This window comes from Chelmon rostratus, chromosome 7, assembly GCF_017976325.1.
Source record: "Chelmon rostratus isolate fCheRos1 chromosome 7, fCheRos1.pri, whole genome shotgun sequence".
Taxonomy (NCBI): domain Eukaryota; kingdom Metazoa; phylum Chordata; class Actinopteri; order Chaetodontiformes; family Chaetodontidae; genus Chelmon; species Chelmon rostratus.
In genome coordinates this window covers 8,383,153-8,405,219 of record NC_055664.1, presented here as the reverse complement: position 1 = coordinate 8,405,219, position 22,067 = coordinate 8,383,153, and the positions used below count along the sequence as shown (strand labels likewise).

Sequence of the window (22,067 nt, the reverse complement as noted above, 5' to 3'; positions counted from 1 at the left end):
TAAACAGCCGATAAAACAGGACTGCAAATACGAAGCCATACTTACATTTGAATTAATTGCATCTGGTGTGTGATAACAAGTAAGGATAGTGAGCTGGAGCTGGTTTATAGTGTACTCAGGTGATGACTGGCAGGTTGAGTGAGCAGCCAGAGCCTGATCTCCAGATGCATTTACTCACCTCAGTTCACCAGGTTGAAGCCTCAGAATGAGAAGAAACTATGAACGTGTGTTATAGGTCTCAAGTATTCTCGAGCATTAAAAGGTTGAGTAGTTCTGTAAGACAGTTTGTCTCTCCTGGACAAACCACAAATCCTCTTTTCATTTTGGTTGTCATTGCAGGATATCCATTTGATAACAGATGATGGTCCATGTATGATTAAGAGCCAAACATACAGTCATTTATAATTCATCCATAAAATTAGTGCATTTTGTCAGTAAATATTGTTTGTCAGTAACAATAAAAGCCAATTGTTTTTCAAGCACATGCAGCACTGATTGGCTATTTTCCAGTGGCAGGAGTTTGTTTATTGGTTAATTATTTTAGACAGCCAATCAAGACAGAGGCCACTCTTCTCATGGTTTAACAGGTAAGGTTAAAAGTCCTAAAAATGTCTGTTTAGTGCCCTGACAATCCCAAACGACCAGGAGCCAGCAATTGAATCAGGGTGCCCCTCCCTTTAGCTAGCTGCAGCCCTTCCTGTATTGTAATAGCTACCACTCCAGAGGTGAAAGTCTGATAGTATAGCAGATAGGGATGGTTGCAAAATGTTTCACAAGCTGTCTTAGCCTTTTTAGTCTTATAAAAAATAAACTCACAAAATGTCAAGAAAGGAAATATTCTTACACAAACTTGACAGACTCCAGTCGGCTAACAGGGCTAACTGCGCTAACTAGCTAACAGCATCTAGCAGCTACAGCCAGAGATAGCTACAGAGAAAGACAGCAGCAGTTAGCGGTTGCTGTGGTGAAATGCTGCCCCCTATTTGTTTGGAATACCTTTGACGGGGTCATTTCTTGCACATCATGCCTTTAATTGTATATAAATAAAAAATAAAATTGTTATTTGAAATGCATTGTGTTTGTCACTGCATTGTTGGGACACAGACATAGAGTTTTTTGTGTCAGGCCTGTCAACCCATGCCAGGATCCTCCCGTATTTTACCCTTCTCTCTTGCTGTCCCAGGACAGCCCATTGCAGGATGCCCGAAAATTTCCCGTACTTTCAAGTCCCACTGTTGACAGGTATGTATTGTGGGTATGTTTTAAAGTATGGGATAGGACTATGAACTTATGAACCTGTCCACCCTGGCTTGCAAGTCCTGACGTCACAACTGAGTCTTACGATAGTTTCCATGTCCAGCTGTTTGTGTTTGACAGGAGGAATTGGCCCACTGTTGAACCATACAGGACTGTTCATCACACACCTGGTCTCATTATTCCCTTCCATTGTTTTCCTGGCTTCTTCCCCTTTTCAGATGTGTGTGCGCATGTGTACGTGCATGTGTGTGTGTGTGTGTGGATTTATGTGTGTTGCAATGAGGATTAACCTAGTACTTCAGCTGATGCTGATTGGAATGACGTTCAGTCACACACAGGCTTGCTTTTAACAAGAAGGAGAGACTGGACTCTATGTGGGTGTGTGTGTGTGAGGGAGTGACGGAGAGAGAGAGACAGAAAAAAAGAGGACACAGTGATTGTAATGTGATGCCTTCATGACGGCGACTGTGTTATCTGTCTGACCAGGCTGCCCTCTTTTACATCTCTTAATGTGAAGTCCCCCCCCCACCACCACCACCCTCCACACATACACACACACACACACACACACACACACACACAGGCTAAGTAGACTGACTGGACTACTGTACCTGGCATGGTGCCCTTTGGCCGGTTGCAGGTGGCTGCAAATGGGTTAGTTAGACCAGGACGCAGACAGGCTGGGGCTCAAATAATCTCTCTCTCACACTCACACACACACACACACACACTTAATAATGGTATACATTTCACCTCACTGCTTCTCTGCACTTAGTGACTTGATTTATGTATCTTCGTTCCTTTCCTGTTCCTCTTATAAATATGCATCAAGGAGTCTTGGATTAGGGGCAAGGATCCTTTTCTAAAGCTCAGCGTGTGTGTGTTTTGTGTGCGAGCATGTGTGTGAGTGGGTGCATGCATGCTTGAGTATGTGTGTTTGTGTCTTAAGCCAGGCAGAGCAAGAATACGGCCTGCTGTAAGCCCAAGCATGTGTGATTTGTGTGATTGGGTTTAGACCTCGTTGACAGGCGACATCTCGGACACTAGATGACCAGACACTCCATGGACGACGCAGACTGTCCGGCTAAAAATATCAAGGTAAGACAGCAGCATTTTATATCCCATTATTTCATTACCAGCAGGTTCATCATTTACAATCACTGTTTACTGCAATCAGTTCTCGGCTGTATATTCTATTGGTAGCCATCTCTGTGAGATATGTACATATGTGGTGCATGCGTAAGCCAGGGTCCATTGATATAAGATGTGATTTACTGTACCAGATGTGGTGTTTTTGTTTTCCTAACTGCGTGTAATTCATTTTTGATTCCTCTTGTATCAATCATTCGTCCTGATCTCTATTATTTCCATAACTTCTTGGCTGTTAATTTCAGGATTAATTATTAAATTAGGAATATTCCGTGTATTATTGTATAATTTAGTATGTGTGATATGCACAAATATAAATTCACTCATTTTCTTAAATTCTTTATTATGTAATCCAAATGATTCCATGACATCCGTCGTTTCTCTTTCTATTAAGTAAAAGAGAAAATATACATGGTGCTATGATTCATTGCCTCTTTTTAGTAAGGTCAGAAATTAAAGTTATGTGTCATTTTCATCTGCTTGAACGTCCGCATGGGAAAGTGCAGGAGAGACTCAGAAGCCATATGAAAGCTTGCTGTTTTACTGCCTATCCGTCCGTTATCTGCTTCACAGGTCAGCTCTCACTGCTCACTTGAGTGCACAAAATGTGGGCATAAAGCCATTCAGTTTTCAAGAAATCCCAAAATAATTAAAAGAACTCGCGCCATAACCCTCCACCACCCACAGATCACGGCTCTGCTACTTTTTAAATGGAAGCTCAGTTTTATTGGGGATATCTACTGGGAAAAGAAAACCCTGACTTACATCTAGTACATAGCCTATGCCTAAATAATCATGTCTGAAAAACTTAATGAGGTGATCATTTTTGTTTTCTAAAGGCGGCCTGGGGAATATCTTACCACAACAACTCACAGATGCCGTGCACAATGTCACTCCTACCTACAAGGGTCCCATAATGACTGTAAGGCCATTAGCTTAGCCTAGAAAAATGTGCTGGGCTTTAAGCTAAGGCCATTACTGCAAAACTTTTCTGTAACGAGGCTCTGAATTTCAGACTTTTTCAGACTTATAATTCATGATTGACCTGCTGTCGTATTTGAACCCCTGTCGTCATTGCGCTCAGCTCAGCTACCGCCTGTAATCTGTTCTTGGATGCTCTATCTGTTGCCTTTATTTTTAGTGCCTGTGTGTCACTGTAGAGATGTTGGAGGAGGCTGTCCATCCCAGGGAGAGTTTATGTCAGTAATTAAACCATATATAAACCCCTATTGTTTTGGTAGGTATTGGTACTGCAGTGTAGCAGTCTGCTGTCAATAGTAATCCATAGATTGTTACATTGCGATCATGTATGGTCAGCATGTTAACCACTATCCCACCAGATGACCACCTATTTTTGTAATGAAAAGTCCTGTATTTTCCCTTCAACTCTATATTTATATGCATTAGTAGACTTTTTTTTTCCTTCCTTGCATCAAGCTTTGTTTAAAGCATAAAGTTTAATTGAATTTGGTCAAGTCATTTGCCCACTGAGTTTTATCCAAAACATTTATTGTTTCAGACAAACTTTGGCCCATTGGTTTTGAAGCTGAATAAACATAATCCACATTCTGAGTTTAGTCAGTAAAATACACATATTAACAGAGTGGGACTCATCCGATGGATTATAGGTTTATCAAAGCCAGTAATGAGCAGTGTTTAATAGAAAAGGATAGACTTGAGTGAGTAATTTACTTGAGTCATCAAAAGACAGTTTACAGAAATAAAGTTAGCATTTTCTGCTTAATGCATCTCCACTAGGCTCCCAGATTACTGCTTGTGAATTTGTTGGATGACCTGACTTGCGGTTGCATGTGTTCAGTCAGCTCAAACACTGAGGAGGTTAAAGGTATGGACGAGGGTTGGGGCATACGTTACAGTCATGTTCTTGTAAGCTGTATTGGAATAGATGTTGAAACATAATGGAGTAAAGCTGGGACAAATCAGGTGAGAAAACAGTGAGGTTTCTGTCTATAAGATAATAACCACAGTAACTCCGTTACGCAGCAGCTATAAAACAAGAGTTTGAGGCCCTCCGTTGGCTGTGACAGCATCTTTGTGTATTTCAGGTGCATGAAACGGGCCCACGAACCGATTTCACACAGTCGTGGTGGAAGCAAAAGGGCCACAATTTAGCAATGCCCATGTTAAGATTTCCCATCGCCACCACTGCGCAGCAAATGAAAGAAAATCTCTCCTTCAGGGCAGGTTACCCTGCATGTCGTGACAATTAGCCACTTAAAATGTGTTTGCATGTCTACTTATCAGGCTGCCCCTCAATCTGAGACATGTAAGAGCCCAAAGTGTTTTTCTTTCCTCCTGGGAGTCGCTTCCTCTTCAAGGCCCACGCGTTCCCCTGACTAGTTTGGTGTTGTTTGTGCAAATGTGGCGGCGGTGTAAAGGCTTTCACACTGGTAACCTAACGCTCTGAACGGTTTTCCCCTCTCATGTCTATCTGCACTGTTTATTTTTCAATTAGCCGGAGCTCAAGTTGGCACGATGTCAGATGGGCATGGGAAACTGTTGCCCACACTTGCGGAGTGTAGTAGAAACCCTATTGAGCAAAACAAGGATTTCATGGATTCGGATTCCTGAATTATTTTGTCTGGTTAGTCATTGACTCTATGTGTGACTGTTTAATAATACAAAACAAGTGTGTCAAGTGGAGAGGACTACTTTGCTCTTTGCGTGTGAGTGAGAGACTAAATGTAAGTTTGAGTGTGTGTGGGTATATAAGTCAGTGTAATTGCTGCCGTATGTGTGTAAGAAACCCTGCATGTGTGTGTGACGTTTGGGTCAACGGACATTAATTTGATTAAATTTACACAAAAACTCACTGAAGCATTTGAAAAAGTCAGTTTCTTCTTCAGTTATCTGTGCATCAGATTAGTTCAGAGGACCCTTTGTTAAAATGTTGAATATGTCAGTACGAAAATCTAAACACTAATTGGATTATTTAGGTTAATATGCACTTTGTACAATGTATGCAGAAACAGAAAAGACTTAATTTGGTGTGATAAGATAAATGAGCCCCATATTTTGATCAGATTAAAGCAATGCTGAAGATTTGTAATTTCAAATGATGTTGATATTGATGTTGACTCTCCAGTGACTCATGAAAGGATAGAGAATTTTTAATCCACGTGAGGATAGAGTTAAAGTTTTTTGGTCTGAAGAAAAATTCTCACATTTTAACTTTGATCACCCTGAAAAAAAAACATCTCTTGGTCAGACAAACAGATGGATAGATCAAGCTCGATAGATACTGTAGATTTGACACATTTTTCGGCCCTGTTTTCACTTGTTAGCATTCCTCTGTCAGATGTTTCACATAGAGATTAAAATGTAACAAAAAAGAAAAGTTAGCAAATAGAGCTGAAAGTCTACAATCGTCCAAATCTATTCAGGAACCCCCTCGAGAGTTGCCAAAGCAGACCCTGATAAGCATGTTATGCTTCCTCAACCATTCCCGATGTCTGGACTCACACTATAGGGTGTTGGTCTGTGTTTAAAAACAGCGAGGTTGCAGAAGCTGGCGTAGAGCCCACAGCTTTAAAAGTTGTTTTAGAGTAAAAGATACACTGAGCAGGCACCCTCTGCAATCTCTTTGGGATTTCAGAGGCTAATGCTCATAAGCTGATATATGCTTCATTATGAGGACACTTTCACATTCCATCATGAAATGTGGTTTCATCACTCGTTCAACATTTCATAAATGGCAATAAGGATTATTCTAACTCAAGCGTGTGATTGCAAATATAGTTTATGCAACGTGGATATGCGTGAGAAAGTGTTTGTGCATGCATGTTTGTGCTTGCGTCTGTCTGGACCTCTGTGTCTGCCTGTGCACATGAAACAGACAGAGAACTGTGGCCTGTTTTTCTAAAGTTTGCAAACTGAATATTGATTTTGACAAAGCTTTTACTGCGCAATAAGACAATTTGTAGCAGTTTGGCGTTGTACATCATATGAAGCACTTACATATCTAAACTTTACTTAAGTAGGCAAAAATGCTGCAGCAATAACCTGGGGGAGGACAGAGGCAAGCCTGGCTACATGCAGTCCAACCCGGGAGCTGCCCAGCACTACCACAGCCTTGCACTGAGTGCAGTAAGCAAGATGATTCAGGGACTCAGACACTTGACCTTGCAGTAACAACACCAGAAAGCTCAAGTTTTTAATGTAGTGCATTGAGTATGCTAAGGGGAGAGAAACTCTGTAACACATTTTAAACACACAGCAGACTGCTTCTAAATTGATCAAAGAATGTATTTGCCACAAAGTCAGTGTTCGCCCATTAAACATTTACTTGACAAAATATCTTGTATTTTAATATCTGAATGGAATGAGTGTACTGCTGCTATAGAAGAGCGCTCAAAAGTGATGGGCAACAGAGGTCAAAGCTCTAATCTCTCCATAGCAGGTGTGCAGGATAAAACCAGGAGAGAACTTGAGAAGTGGAAGAGTAAAATGGAAGGAGGGACTGAAGATTAACAGACAAGAGCAATGTGAAAGCACAATGAGTGAAGGAAGAAAATGGAAAAAGAGGGTGTGAGAACTCCAGCAGGACTTATAGGCGGTGTTTAAATGTGTGTGTGTGTGTGTTTGTAAGACAGACAGTAGCGAGTAGCACCCTGACACAGAGCTCCACACAGCTACTCAAGGGTAGGACTTCCCCTGTTTGCATTGTGTGTGTGTGCGCACATGCACGTGCGTGTGTGTGTGCTTTAATGAGAGTTCTGCCATGAACATACAGTGTTCGAGCCGTGCTACAGTTCATTACTGTTGTTTGCATCGTTATTGTACGCATCAAACCAGGCTTCAAAGCGTGCATGCCTGTGCTTGTATAGTGTTTCTCCATTATCTTCTGTCTGAGCCCATGCATCCATGCATCCCTCTCTGTGCGGCTGTGCATTTCTTAACGTGGCATGTGTGTGCTGCAAGTGTGTGTGGCTGGTGAGAGAGGGACAACAGGGGAGGGAGAGAGAGAGAGAGAGTGTGAGAGAGAGAGAGAGAGAGAGAGAGAGAGAAATGAGAGAGGTTTGAGAGCTCAATGGGCAAACGCAGTGTCCTGATGTGCGAGTGCACGCTGTTTCTCTGGCAGGTTTTTGCAATACCACAGGATTCTTTGAAGTTTTGGGTAGAAGTTGCTGCTGCTGCTGCTGCTGTCTGTCTGTGTATGTTTGAGCTGCCACTTGTCTTCATTTATCTCCTAAGGTAATGTATGGGATGTGAGTTGGGATAAAATACTATTTCTTCACTCTTCATTTTTGTGCATTTACCTCAGAAGTGTCAGCGCGATGACTAATGATTTGTATAAAGTTTAAGCAGAGTTCACCGAGATAACATTTTCAATTTGGCTCACATTTTCCTCGCATGTCCTCTTTCAGTCTATCTTCGCTTAAATCTGGATGTTATCGTCTTATGCTCCCTTCCTTTATTAAAGTTTTTTCCAGTGGACCGCTGAAAGAGAAAAAAAAAATCACTTCTTATATCCAGTAAAGACTTGACTTTAAACCACAGCAGCATTTGGTTTTAAACTCTATTTGACGATATATGTCGCTTCTTCATGTATTTTGTTCAGACGGTGAGTAAATGTGTCTGCACATGCAAGTCTTAGTACTACATCAAGCCATTTACCATTGTTTGTTATTCTCGACCTGCTATTGTGAGTCAGTGTGACAGCTGACAGATTGTGTGCGTTATGGATAACTGCAAGTAAAGTGTACTGGGGGAGATAACGTTTTTTTCATCACATAATTCTTGCATGAAAGTGAATGAATTTTGCACTTTATCCCCATGTTTACGTCGTGACCTTTCAAGTAGAAATGATCAGATTTCCGTCCACTGAAAAAAGTTTTTGTCAGACCAGAGGGAGCGTACTGTACTTTTGTCAGTCTTGAGGATTCATATGGAAATGAGGTCATTGTTGTGAGGCAGAACTCATGATTGCTTTCATCAGGAAGTCAGAGTGGGGTTTGTTTGTTTGAAAAAAAAAAATTAATGTTTGTGCTGAATGGAAGGCTAGCCAGTGTTTCTTTTCCCCCTCGGGGTCCAGGTACACGGCAGGATCTTGGTTGTGTGGTAGTCAGATGTTGGTTGTGGAGTGAATGTCGTGCCGTATAAAACTGCCTGACGCTCGTTCTCTGGCAGGTTTAATTCAGATAATGAAATTCCATGTAAATTGAGTTTTCTTACAGTCAGGCATTCATGGCTAATTGAGCCAACGCTACATTCAAAAAAGAAATGAACGTCTCTCTTGGTTTAATCCATCACTCATGCGACAGCATATGTTGAATATGTGTGAATTTTGTGCTGAAAATTAAATGTCCGTTTAAAACAGATTAAAGTGTTTCACTTTATATTTTGCCGCGTCTCGTTTACCTCTCACATAATGCGCAAATTGAACAAAAAATACATATTCATGGCTCTTCACACTTAATATCACTTGATGCACTAATCTGGAAGATGCAGATATATCATTCAAGGAGTGCTGTGTTTAAATTATGGTTACTATATCAGGTAATGAGAACTGAGATATTGAAAATTAAATGTGCTGCATTCGTCTAACACTGTGTCACTGTCTAAAACACCTGAAGTAATAAGTGCAGTTGAAATCATCTCCAATTGTGATGGTAATACTCATTGAATATAGTGAAACTATACATTTTAGGTAGTCTTGTTTAAGTCATTATTAAAAGTTGGTAAACACATTTTCTAGGTCGTGAGTTTAATTAATCAATATAGATTTTGAGAGGAAAAAAGAGGGCATTCCTTTTGAGCAAATTACTTTCATGCTCTCCATACTAATCTAATATTCTGCGTTGCTTTTGGTAACAATCAAAAACAGAAAACTTCTTTTTTCAGCATGTGTCAACACTTCTGTTTCCTATCCAATCGAGGTTTTCTCTTTCCTGCTGATGCCTGTATATATTCTCTAATTTCTCCCCATTATACGGCTTTGATCAGCTAAGTATTGAAACAGGTTGTGCAACTGAGGGATGGCATGAAATGAGAAACATGAGGAAAAGCTGAGTAAATCAGCATGTCCCAGCACAATCCCCTGAATTTGTACCATCGGGACTACACTGCATAACTGTGTTTCATTAACATGGTTAGAAGGACAGAAAGACTCGTTGTACATAGTCTAAGTCATGTTTAGACTCAAAAGTAAAGCTGAATGACTCTTTTCCTGTGACTTTCCCTCTGTGTGTTGCAGTTTGCCCCATCGCGTCTCAGAAGACAAGCAGTTTGTGGAGGAGATCCAAGAATCTTGTGACTTTTCTCCTCTTTCTGTCCCATTCCCTCTTATGTCTGCTCAACAGACGCATTTCAGTCCTCCCTCACAAACACACGCCTTGCCTCAGCTTGGCCTCTTTCCCTTCTTGTAGCTCCACTCTCCTGTTCCCTACCTCCTTAACCTGTCCAAGAAGGACAATCCTGTTTTTTTGCCAAGTTTGTCCGACACCGTCACTGCACCATTCCCTCGCACCCCTAACCCTTCTGTTCCCCTAATGGGCACCATATCAGACAGCAGTGCCACATTCCCTTCATCGCCACTGAGAACCTCTCTCCACCCCTAACCGCCTCGCCAACACCAACATCAACACGACCCAATGGAGACAAAAGATATGATGATGACGAGCATGTTGACAATGGACAAAGGGGAGAATGAGGGAGAGAGGGACAAAGCGAGAGAGGAGGTCGGGGGACAAGAGGAGGGGACACAGCAGGAAAATGATAGACTGGTGCTAGCTGACGGTCTCGCGGAAAAAGGACCCAAGAGCCTGACCTCTAGCTCTGGACAGCAGGTGTCCAATGGCTTCACCACGTCCACCCCTCAAAGCCCCAGAGACGGACCAGGTGCCGCAGCTAGCTCTGGGGGTACAGCCTCTGGGCCCGGAGGAGGCGCAGGGTCTGCGGCGCTGCTGGGAGGCCTCAGGACTCTGGTGGTCCAACAAACCAGCTTGGAGAGGCCCAGAGAAACCTGGAGCAAGAAAGTGGACTTCTTGCTCTCTGTGATCGGCTACGCTGTGGACCTGGGAAATGTCTGGCGCTTCCCTTACATCTGCTACCAAAATGGAGGAGGTGAGGAGGCAGAAGGTGTTTGCGGGGGGGTAGGGTGAGGGAGATAAGGAGCGGGGTGAGTTGAAGATCGGTGCGCAGAAGATCCCATGCTGGAGTGAGCAGGATTTCAAGGATTAGAAAGGTTTCTATTTTCGAGTCGTACTGCAGATTTAAAGCTGTCAAACAGCAATAATTCACAATATATGCAGTAAGACAGTTTACTGCCCTGTAACTGTGTCCATCATTACAGATGGAGGTAGATGGAGCCTGTCTCTGGTACACCATCATTTCTGTGAAACAAATGGCTCAATAAAGAAGGGCGTAGACCTATTAAGAATGCTGCAGTTAGCATGCTTGTTTATGAATTGCACACAGTTTAGCTCATTTCTTGCACAAGGTAAGGCACACAAAGGTTAGCTTGTGCTTTCACAAAGTGAAGAAAAGATCTGCCAGTGCTCTGTTGCTCCACAGTCCTCACCTGGTGGCAAACAGGACCTCCCTTTCTACTTTTATTGAATTTGCAATAATAAAATCTTTGCAATTTCCTGTGCTCTGTGTGTGTCTCGCGGAGCGAGGTAGAGATGGGGACTGGGAGACACTTGATAGAGGCAACAGTATTAATTGTGGCTTTTATGAGAGCGCCCTCAGCGTCTTTCTCCTTGCTTAATAACCTGCCTCCCAGGCAGCTGCTCAATCAACCCTTATCTTTCCTCCCGTGTCACAAAGACGCGAGGCGCACGGCGACCCGCCCACATGCACAAATACACACATGCACAGAAAATAAGTTGATAATCAGATAGAAAGAAAGAAAGAAAGAGAGATGTGTTATCAAACTGTGCGCTTGGAGAGTCCAAAGATCTGGTTGCCAACCTGCTGCTTCTCTGCTCCTCAGTGTTTGGTCTTCTCATCCCCTTTTTATACTTTCCTTACTTAGCAGTAACAACGCCAACATCACAGTGGTCCTTATTTGTCATTGTAGAATTCAAACCAAAAGACCCTCTGACCCTGTGTTTCCACATATTAAATGCAGAGGAATACGAAACTGGGAAAGCATGCACTGTTGTTTTTGAGTGGACCAGGGTTGTGCAAATGATAAGGTACTTACATTATTTAATGATTTTCACAGAGTGCTTTTTAATGTTCTTGGTTCATTGAGTTATTGAGAGGACTACTGAGATTACAGATGGAGTATGAATGAGTAGCTTTTCTCATGAGTGTCATTGACTTTTTACTGTTCACCCATAACTCTTTCCCCCCTTTAATTACTCCCCTCTCGCTTTTCCCACTGTTTTCATCCTCCCCGCATCAATCCACATGTTTTTCCCCTCCCTCTCCGCTTACCCGCTTCTTATATCTCTCGTGTCTGCCATCGCGTCTCTGCCCAGGTGCCTTTTTGCTGCCCTACCTGTTGATGGCAGTGTTCGGAGGCGTCCCTCTCTTCTACATGGAGCTGGCTCTCGGCCAGTTCCACCGCAACGGCTGCATCTCCATCTGGAAACACATCTGTCCCATCTTCAAAGGTAACAGGAGGAGTGGAGAGAAGACAGAACAGATGGAGAAATGAGTTAATAGCAATAGCTTGGATTAAAAGGTAAATAGAGAACTTGAGAGAAAAGCGCTTACCCACAGGAAAATTGGCAAGAGGAGAACAAAAAAGACAAAGGCGGCCAGTGTGACGCCTTCAGAGCCTGAGAGGCAACTCATTACCCTCCTCGTCCCCCTCGGTACAGTTCCCTTGAAGAGCATCCCTAGCTTCTTGTGAGATGTACTCTCTGTTATGGAAATTGTCACATTTCCATGCCAAATGCCAAATGCTCAGAAATGTGATAGTCTGTAAATTGCTGTTGTTCGGAAATGTCACCCACTTACCCCATAGCAGCTTGAATTAGCTTGAAAACATCACTGATGTCTCTTGAAAGGGAGTGACTGGCTGATGTCACATACCGCACACACGTTTTTAATGCAATGCAGATGGGAAGCTTAAGATCAAGATATTTCTAAATGCTTTTATTTTTGTGTTAACGGTGCTTTGTCCCACTGATCCAGGGATCGGCTTTGCCATCTGCATCATAGCCCTCTACGTGGCCTTCTACTACAACACCATCATGGCCTGGGCCTTGTACTACCTGCTGTCATCATTTCGACCCACCCTGCCCTGGACCACCTGCACCAACAGCTGGAACACCGCCAACTGTAACCGTTACATGTCCACCGACCACAACGTGTCGTGGTCCAACTCCTCCACCTCCCCCGCAGAGGAGTTCTATACGTAAGTGCATGTAAGTCGGATGTAGAGGCGTAAGTGGAGAGCTACACAGGAGGGAGACGTCAAGTGAAGGAGGGAGGATGACTTCCAGAGAGAGATTACAGGGTTGGCTCTGGTGTTTAAAAGTCCTGACAGATTTACCACCAGCCGTCTCTCCGAAAGCCGCTTCCTCACTGGCTGTGAAGACGTAGCAGGAAGAAGTTATTGGAACTCCACAATAAGAATCACTGGTCTCATCTAAGGTGGTTGGCAGTACAGGAGTGATACAGGGGTAACATAATATGCGAGGAGCAAAATATTATCCTCACAGATAATATTTACTGAGTGGCAATTAGCTAAAGACACACACAAGTAATTTAAAGCTGAAGAAGGGTTTCTGCCGTCAATGATATAGACTTATGAGGATAGAGTGTGATAAATAGCCATCTGTCATAGCTTCTTATGTGGTTTACACATTCTTCAGCTAAGATAATCATTGGATGACGAACAAATCCCAGTGAAATCAGAGGATGATAATTGAGAGGTGAGGCCCTCAATTGTCTTCCTGCCGGAACTTGTGCTAAAAGCTTTATTTAATATATTACAAAGCTGCATAAATGACATAGTTATAACTATAACTCTATAGTTTTATAGAAATATATTATCATATCATCAGCATTCATGTGCAGATAATCAGGGGTACTGTGGTAGTCATCTAGTGTGTAAATTAAATGTTAAAAATAATAGTATTTAGTATTAACTTTGTTGTGAAACAGACGTGCTGCTTTCACAATGATGAGTTCAGTCAAGTCGGCTATTTGGTTTTGCTGTAACACAAAACCGAGCTGTGTCAGAACAATGTCTTTCTTACGCCGGACGGCTTTGGGTCTCGACAGTCTACTGGCTCAGTCTTATCAGCTGCTCACTAGGCCGTGTCTGTGTCTGTCCACTGAGACAGATTCAGGGTTTATCCGTAGTTGACTTTTCCTAATACAGGTTTAAAAGTAACAAATTCCGCAACTCAGCCTGGCGCCAGAATTTCCTGTTTCCAACATAAATCACGTCTCTGTTTTATCGTCCGAGCACTGTGTGCTTAACCTGTGACCAGATGTTAACCCCGCTGTTCATTTCAGCCTCCTTCTTTTTTGCCTTGTAGTGCAATTTTTTTTTACCCTGTCTTGCGTAAATATCGTTTAGATTTTAGATAAATTTGCTATAAAATAAGTCCTGTTTTATCAGTTTTTTACTTAGGTGAACTTTGATTTCTACTAATTTAATCTGTGTGTATCATGCAAGGATGTGTATTGTGATAGGCTCTATCTTTCTCATATTGGACTGAGAATTTATACTGTGTTTTTCCCCTCTGTCCCGTTTATTACCCTTTCTCACCCCCTGCCTCTGACTTTATTTTTCTTGCGTGTCATTTCTTTATCATATCTCCTTCCTTCCATGCTCTGTCCTTTTCCTCTGCTTTCCAAATTTCCAAACATCCCTTCTATCCACCCTAACTTTGTATTCTTACTTTGTCATCTTGTCTGTCATGTCTTATTATTCTCCACATTCTTTTCCTTCCTTTTACCTTCCCTTCTCTCCCCCTCTCCTTCCCCCTTGCTCTTCCACTTTTCCTTGATTTCCACCACTCTTATATCATCCCCCAACGTGCAATTTCACCCTTTTCCCTGTTGCCCCTGTCTATCCCTCGTCTCCCCTCTTTGCTCCCTCTTTGGCCCGTCTTCTCCCGCCAGTCGCCAGGTGTTGCAGGTTCACCTCTCCCCGGGATTGCACCAGCTGGGCTCTGTCAGCTGGCAGCTGGCCCTCTGCCTGCTCTTCATCTTCACCATCGTCTACTTCAGCATCTGGAAGGGAGTCAAGACGTCTGGAAAGGTAACCGAGGGGGCGCCTGCATGGCTGATGGGGGTGTCAGTTAGAGTGGATGGATGGATGGATTGATGGGGCCAGAGAGGCGAAGACAAGGATGGTTGTTCTCCTGTCGCCTCTCCACCCTCAGTATCATCCATCATCATGGGTAGAAAGGCCTGTGGTTCAAACCAGCCTTGTCCACAGTTCCTGTCCATATCTACCATGTTGAAAACGGTCAGATAAGAGAGTGATGGCTTCATACTACACAGTATGGGTACATGGTGTTTCCTGTGTCTCACAGGGCTGCTTCCATCTGTGGTGGTCCATATAACTCAAACTTGAGCTGTTATATCCAGCCTTGTTTGCACATGGAACCACTGACTGTAGTTTAAAGGGGAACTCCACCAATTTTACACATCAAAGTCTGCTGACAGGTGCTGGGGAGTATTACTGCTCTAGGCTTGAGGCCACATTAGCCACTAGTAGCGTAGTTTTGACAAGGATGAATGGGTGAATGAGTTGGGCAGTGTTACAGTAGTGCAATGCAAAGACTTGGATGACTTCGATGTTAAGATGAATAATAATCTACCGCTATTGATATAAACGTAATGCACACATACACCTCTAATGTGGTGCTCTCTATGATGAATTCAATTAACATACATGCAGTGATGTTCCTGAAAATCCCCTGGATCAGAAGAGGTAATGTGTGTTACAGAATGGTTTACCATGAAGCGCTACCAAGGCAACAAAAGCTGATTATTGAGTCGGCTGGATATCGGCTGCTAGGACTGACTGTACTGAGAAGTTGTTTTGTGCTGCCTCTTCTCTGCATTAGGTGGTATGGGTGACTGCTACCTTTCCCTACCTGGTCCTCCTGGTGCTGCTCATCCGTGGGGCCACTCTGCCAGGGGCCTGGAGGGGCGTGGTCTTTTATCTCAAACCTGATTGGGAGAAGCTGCTTAGCACAACAGTAAGTCGGTGCAGTTTAGCAAGGGTTTCTTTGATCCCTCTGTCTGAAATATCAACATTGCGCTGTTATCTTTACGTGAACATCTTGCATTAACGCACGTCATTCACCCTCATCAACTCTCTCAGGTGTGGATCGATGCAGCAGCTCAGATCTTTTTCTCACTGGGTCCAGGGTTTGGCGTGCTTCTCGCCTTCGCCAGCTACAACCCGTTTCACAACAACTGCTACAAGTGAGAATTTATCTTGAACACACATTTCATTATAAAGGTCATGCTACAATTAAACCTAGCTGCCGAAGGAGCCAAAGGCCACTTCAGGGGCTTTTTTACACCTTCCGAAAACTAGAGGTCTGCAGTGCTTTAAAGTGTTTCATAGAATTATCACAACTTTTATATCTGTCAATATCCATGACCGGACTGCATCAGAAACGTCCAGTAGTCAAGTCTGATGAATTTAAATACTCTGCAGATTCTCGAAGGTGAACACTAACGCTAACTCATCTTCCTCCCTCCCAAACCACCTTTTCTCCATCTCAGAGACGCTCTGGTCACCAGCTCTGTGAACTGCCTGACCAGCTTTCTGTCTGGCTTCGTCATCTTCACCGTGCTGGGCTACATGGCTGAGATGAGGCAGCAGGATGTGGACGCTGTGGCCAAGGATGCTGGTAGGACAGCACGGCTCCAGATGCATCACTCTGTACCGTTGCGAGGACGAACACAACATCAAAATCTGTTTTAACCTCCTTCTCGTTTCTTCTCTCCAGGTCCCAGTCTGCTCTTCATCATTTATGCAGAAGCCATAGCAAATATGCCTGCAGCTACTTTCTTTTCCATCATCTTCTTCCTCATGATCATTATGTTGGGTCTGGACAGCACGGTTAGTTTGCCGAACACTCACTGCATTGCAAACGTTAAGACGCCAAAGTAATGTTCCTTTTTGCTGAATGTTCTTTATATCCTCTCGTGTTTCTCTCTCCTTATTGTCGTCGCTCTGATTCTGTTGTTGCACAGTGCCCAGCTCTTACAGCATGTGCTCTCTCAAACCTTGTAGCAGAGCTTCCATGTTTGCCTTGTTATGTAGACAAATGCTTTGTCCTGTTTGACTTGCGTTTACCTGTCTTACTTGTTGCTCCATAAAGGTGTCGGGTATTATTTGCCCTTGCTGTTCCATACTGGATAACAGTCAATGAAAACAATGTGACAGGACTTTCACATCACTGCTGTGTGGTGATCTTGTCTCTACAATCCTGTGTTTATCTGCTCTGAGGCAGCCAGCTGGAGAGACCCGTAAGGCTCTTATCACATACTGATAATCAGCGTAGAATCAGCACTCGGGGTTGCTATGCTCCTCCATTTTATGACTGAGAATATTATTGAGAGACGTCTCGGCGTACTCGGATTCATGCTGGATCACCTTAACTTTTTGTTTCTTTGTTTTTTTTGTTGCTGCGCGAAGCTTATGATACTCAGACGCATCTCTGGATGGTTTTTGTTAGAGTAGTGTAGTGCTGGGTTGATTAGATCAAACAGCTGATCACCAACATCTTGATAACATTTAACATTTAGTTTCGTAAAGCTTGAGGTTATATGTACAGTATAATGTGTCCTAGAAAAGCCTTAACTTTATTTGTCTTCTGCCTCATTCTGCAGCCTCTGATGAGTTCTTATTTGCTTATTTCTCCTTCCTCTCCCACTCTGTAGTTTGCAGGGTTAGAGGGGGTGATCACAGCTATGCTCGATGAGTTCCCTCATATTCTGGTTAAGAGACGAGAGTGGTTTGTCTTTGGACTGGTGTGCGTCTGCTACCTCGGGGCCCTCTCCACACTCACATATGTAAGTTAAATAGCCACATTACATTAATCTCTATCATAAAAGCATCATCCTGAGTCAATTTAGACTTGAAACACCTTTAATATCACAGGTCAATCGATAATTTATCACACCTACTGATAAGAAACATTCATTAAAGACATGATTTAATGCCCATAATTTCCAACACCCTCAATTTACATTAAAGCATAGATCATAAATGTCATCGCTGTGTTGTAGGTAATGTGATGGACTGTAGTTAACAATTAGCTGAAATCAGATTAGAGCAGTGTCTCCGTGGTAATCTATTTATCTCCAACCCTCATCACAGTAAGGTAGTGACCAGCATGCATCTCTGCTCGATCAAACGCTCAAGACAAATTTCCCCAATCCCCAAGCCTCTTGCGTAAGAGTCATTTGTGCATAGCTTTACAGAAAGTCTTCCTCTCTCTCTGTCTCTCCCGCTCGTCTTGTCTGTTGTGTCAGGGAGGAGCGTTTGTGGTGAAGCTGTTTGAGGAGTACGCCACAGGCCCTGCAGTCATCACTGTGGTTCTGCTCGAAGTCATCGCTGTTTCCTGGTTCTACGGCAAGTTAAATTGACGATTAACTGTGATGCTGATGTTGATCGTTTGCCACCAAGCTGTGAACGACGACAAAAGTCGCGAACTGCGCTGCTGATTTATGACAATACCACAATCTCCTCAGCTCTTTTTCGGCCTCCTTGTGCCGACACTAAACACATGAAAGAGTGGATAAAGGTGCACTCCTTATATCTGGGAGCTTGTATTGATTGTGTGTGTCTGTGTGCATGTGTGTGTTCCAGGTACCAACCGTTTCTGTAATGACGTCCAGCTCATGCTTGGTTTCTACCCGGGTTGTTTCTGGAGGGTCTGCTGGGTGGCCATCTGCCCCTGCTTTCTGCTGGTGAGTCTCTGACACACGCACACACACACATGCACACGCACACACACTTAGAAGGGTGCTAAATTGTGTGAAATGAGCCATTGGAGAGCAAGCACATGAAGACATAGTAGTTAGAGCAGCTGTTGTTTAACTTACTTGCTCTCAGAATAGTTTTGTCATATTTATCCTGGTGTTTGATCCTTGTTATGTCTGACCTTTGCTTTTGTTCCTGTGCCCAGTTCATCATCATTAGTTTCCTGGCCTTCCCTCCAGAGGTCAGGCTGTTCGACTACCAGTTCCCGCCTTGGACCACTGTCCTGGGCTACTGCATCGGGGTGTCCTCATTCATCTGTGTGCCTGCTTATATGGTCTACCACTTGCTCAATGCCAAGGGCACATTCAAACAGGTACAGCTTTCCCTTTCATTTCCTGTGTATTTTCTACATGGTTTCCCACAAGTCCCTTTGCTCTGTCCGTCTCCTTCTTACCCACATCCTCTCCTGCCCTTTGTCCACGCCAGGGATTGCCTCTGTTCCTTTCCTTTCCATGCACTGTCAGGGTCTACCCTCTCCAGCGAACACATGACTGGAGATCAGATCAGGATCAAAGGAGCATGGAGGAGGCACAGGCCAGAGATTAGCAAGAAAAAATGCCATGACAACTTCCAGGCCCCATAGATCTTACACACACAAATACACAAAGGGCATTACCTCATAACACACTCACACACATACACACACACACACAGCCGCATTCTGCAACGCATGTGTAGGCTGTCACGTTGCCAGATTTTGGCTAAACTAAAAGGAGACCAGCATTGTGCCATCAACCGCACTGTAGGATCAGAACACCCTGCATAACAGACAAAGCCAAATTAGCATCAGCAATAAAATTACTGTTCAAAACATATTAAAGAAACAGGTTGTCGATGTTTGTGTTTTATATTTTGTCCTGTAAGATAAGCATCTATCTACCTAAAATCTTTCAGGTGCATTTGCTCTTTGTACTATTGTGCATTTTGACTTACATAATAAATACAAATCTAAAATGTCTTACCATCATTATCATCATTGTCATTATTGTATTTGAAACACAGTTTGGGGGAGTTGACAGAAGGTAGGAAGACATCAAAGAGGCTGGTAGACAGACCTTCTTTGGCTGATGTCCAGTATTGACACTGGTGCCAGGGCGCACAATGGCACTGACACACACTGTCAACACATGGGACTCGTGTTTTTATTTTTTGTGCATGCGAACGTGAAAGAAGACTGCGTCCGTGTAACTCACGGGGACAGATGAGGCCGAGCGCGATCAAAACACTGGAGTGTCTCATTGTAGCAAGACTGTGTTTGTTCACCCTCCCGTTAACTCCCCATGGATGTGGATACCATTCTCGCTCCTCCCAATACTGTATCAAATAATGTTTTAATCGAGGGTGGCATGTTTGAGATTAGAACTAAAAGGATTACTCAATCCAATTTTGATAATGGATTAATCATTTTAAGTCACATTTTTTAAGCAAAAAGCCAAACAATACAGGTTTCCTCAGTGTTGTCAACTAAAGCTCTGGGACCATAATCCCTACAAATGACATGTTTGGACATTATGTGGACTCATACTAAAGCAATGCATACTGTACACATTCAGGTTAAACAGGTTAAACACACCTTTCTCCATCACTCAATTCATAGCTCTTCCAATAGAGTATAGCTCCTGCATCGCACCATATCAGTACAATTTTCTTACTTTCTTTTTCTCTGCCTAATCTTCTCCTCTGTCCATCTTTTTGTCTTTACTTGCAGCGTCTGTTAAAGAGTATCACTCCAGAGCCCAGCACTAACCAACACAGAGACTTCATTGTCACCAACGCAGTCTGACCAAACCTGGCCAAAAGAAGGTGCCACTCTAGCTGCAGCGAGCGCCATCTTCTGGACAAATTGCAAAACTACAGGACAAGGGGGCTACCTTTCACCGTCTTTGCCTCTTTTCGTCACATGTCCCACACTTGTTTTTAGCTGTCTCACACCGACATGTAGAATCAGAGGTGGAGGTAGGTGGGGCCAGGTTGCAGTAGCTTTGTTTAGCTTGCGTTAGCTTGTTTCTTTATGCTGGTTGAGTTTTGAGGGAGGTGTCTGGCGTCACTTGCAAACCCAGATCTTATCTTTCCTCTCACAAGCGTCACCTAAATCATGTAGTGACCGACCTTTCTTCAGGTTTTACAGTTGTAACAAATATTTTATACAATTATATAAAGTATGACACAATCTATGTAGACAATAAACTGGAGATACTGCATATAGAGGCCAAGTGACAGAAGGCCACATAGTTACATTTCAATCCCCTCTCATTGGTTATGGTTTTGTTTTCATATTATGCTGTTAAGTTCTTATTTGTAGCAAAATTCAGGTATCTTTTTACATCTGTTACTGAAGCCAAATATATGATATCTGTTCTGTTCAGATTTCTGAAGATGTTTCAATATTGTAGTTGTTATGTTGCGTTGACTGTCGGCCTGTGTTTATTTGGTGAAATCTTGGATGAACCACGGATTTGCAACAAGTTCCCTACACTGTGAAGCACTGTCTGCAAGTGGCATAAGTGTGTTTGTGTGCGTGCGTGCGTGTGTGTGTGTGTGTGTGTGTGCGCGCGCGTTTGTGTGCATGAAAGAAAGACTGTTATAATGTCCAGTGGAAAAAAATGGATCACGGACAGAACCAACCATGTGTATTCATTCTATAACTGCAATATGAAATGTGTGTGTATTTATTTTAGGATGTATCACTGCTGTTAGTTCAACGTCCCACACTTCAGTATGACAAACCATTGCATGACATCACATGACCATACAGCACAGTTCTTTATGGTTTAATCACAGTGACGTTCTCTTGTCATACTGCACACCTGTCAGTAATAGAAACCAAATATGGATCAGAGCTAATAACATTATCAATAGCATAGTCTGGAAATCAGCGTTACTGCTCTTTACTTTCTACCAAAAATGTGTGTGTTTGTGTGTGTGTGCACAGGTGCCTGTGTGTTTGTGAGAGTGTGTGTATCTGTGTGTATGTAGGAGCAGGAGTTAAAATATGGCAAGTACTGTACATCATGTGTATTCACTAGTCAGTGTGGTATTGGTGTAATTTATCCTGTGAATACCTTTCTCCTCCCTCCATGGATGTGTGTGTGTGTGTGTGTGTGTGTGTTTAGTTCTTGTGTGGGCTTGAGTGTTACGTGTGTGCACCTTGATTAGAGTGGTGGTGCCAGTATGGGTGGTTGTGCAAAAAAAAAAAAAAAGATTAGAGGTGTTCAGCCCCTTTGTGTGTGCATGCCGTGATGTGTGTGTATATTGTACTTCAAACACGGGCGTGTGTGTGTGTGTGCGTGTGTGTGTAATGTGATCTCCTTGTCTTGTCAACTGCCAAAATATAATATGAAGGAAGTAAACTCCCTCTTGCCTCTCTCTCTCTCTTACCTCTCAAGCTTATGTAAGATCTATGTATGTCAATAAAAGACTGTATTGAGAAATACACCTGTATAGAATACAAATATATAAATATATGGGAAATAACAGATAATAAAGATATATCAAAAAAAAAACCTGCTGTCTTCTGTAGTTGATTTCTTTTATTTGTTTGACAAGTTAAATTTTGTTTTATTTGTCCAATCCAAAGGGTCAACATACTTATTCATATATATAAAAACATGATGAACATATCAAAATATTTAAATATATAAGATAGAAGTGCCACAAATGCACCTGGGTTGCTCTGAAAGATGTTTAATGTAAAGTTTTGATAGATTCAAAACTG

General features: G+C 42.8%; 1 protein-coding gene across 2 annotated transcripts; it reads left to right on the top strand.

Annotated features, from left to right (window-relative positions):
* The first annotated feature begins 2,291 nt into the window (after positions 1-2,291).
* On the top strand, positions 2,292-21,821 carry slc6a4a (solute carrier family 6 member 4a). 2 transcript variants are annotated; one of them, XM_041940241.1, is made up of 14 exons: positions 2,292-2,355; positions 9,623-10,491; positions 11,856-11,990; positions 12,517-12,739; positions 14,461-14,599; positions 15,414-15,548; positions 15,674-15,777; positions 16,084-16,211; positions 16,311-16,423; positions 17,248-17,379; positions 17,842-17,941; positions 18,179-18,279; positions 18,498-18,665; positions 20,061-21,821. In XM_041940241.1, exons 2-14 carry the CDS (start codon positions 10,020-10,022, stop codon positions 20,133-20,135), a joined length of 2,025 nt encoding a protein of 674 aa, XP_041796175.1. In that variant the 5' UTR covers positions 2,292-2,355; positions 9,623-10,019; the 3' UTR covers positions 20,136-21,821. The 2 variants fall into 2 exon arrangements, with proteins under 2 accessions (XP_041796175.1, XP_041796174.1); XM_041940240.1 differs by lacking the exon at positions 2,292-2,355 and adding an exon at positions 7,487-7,620.
* Positions 21,822-22,067: the final 246 nt, after the last annotated feature.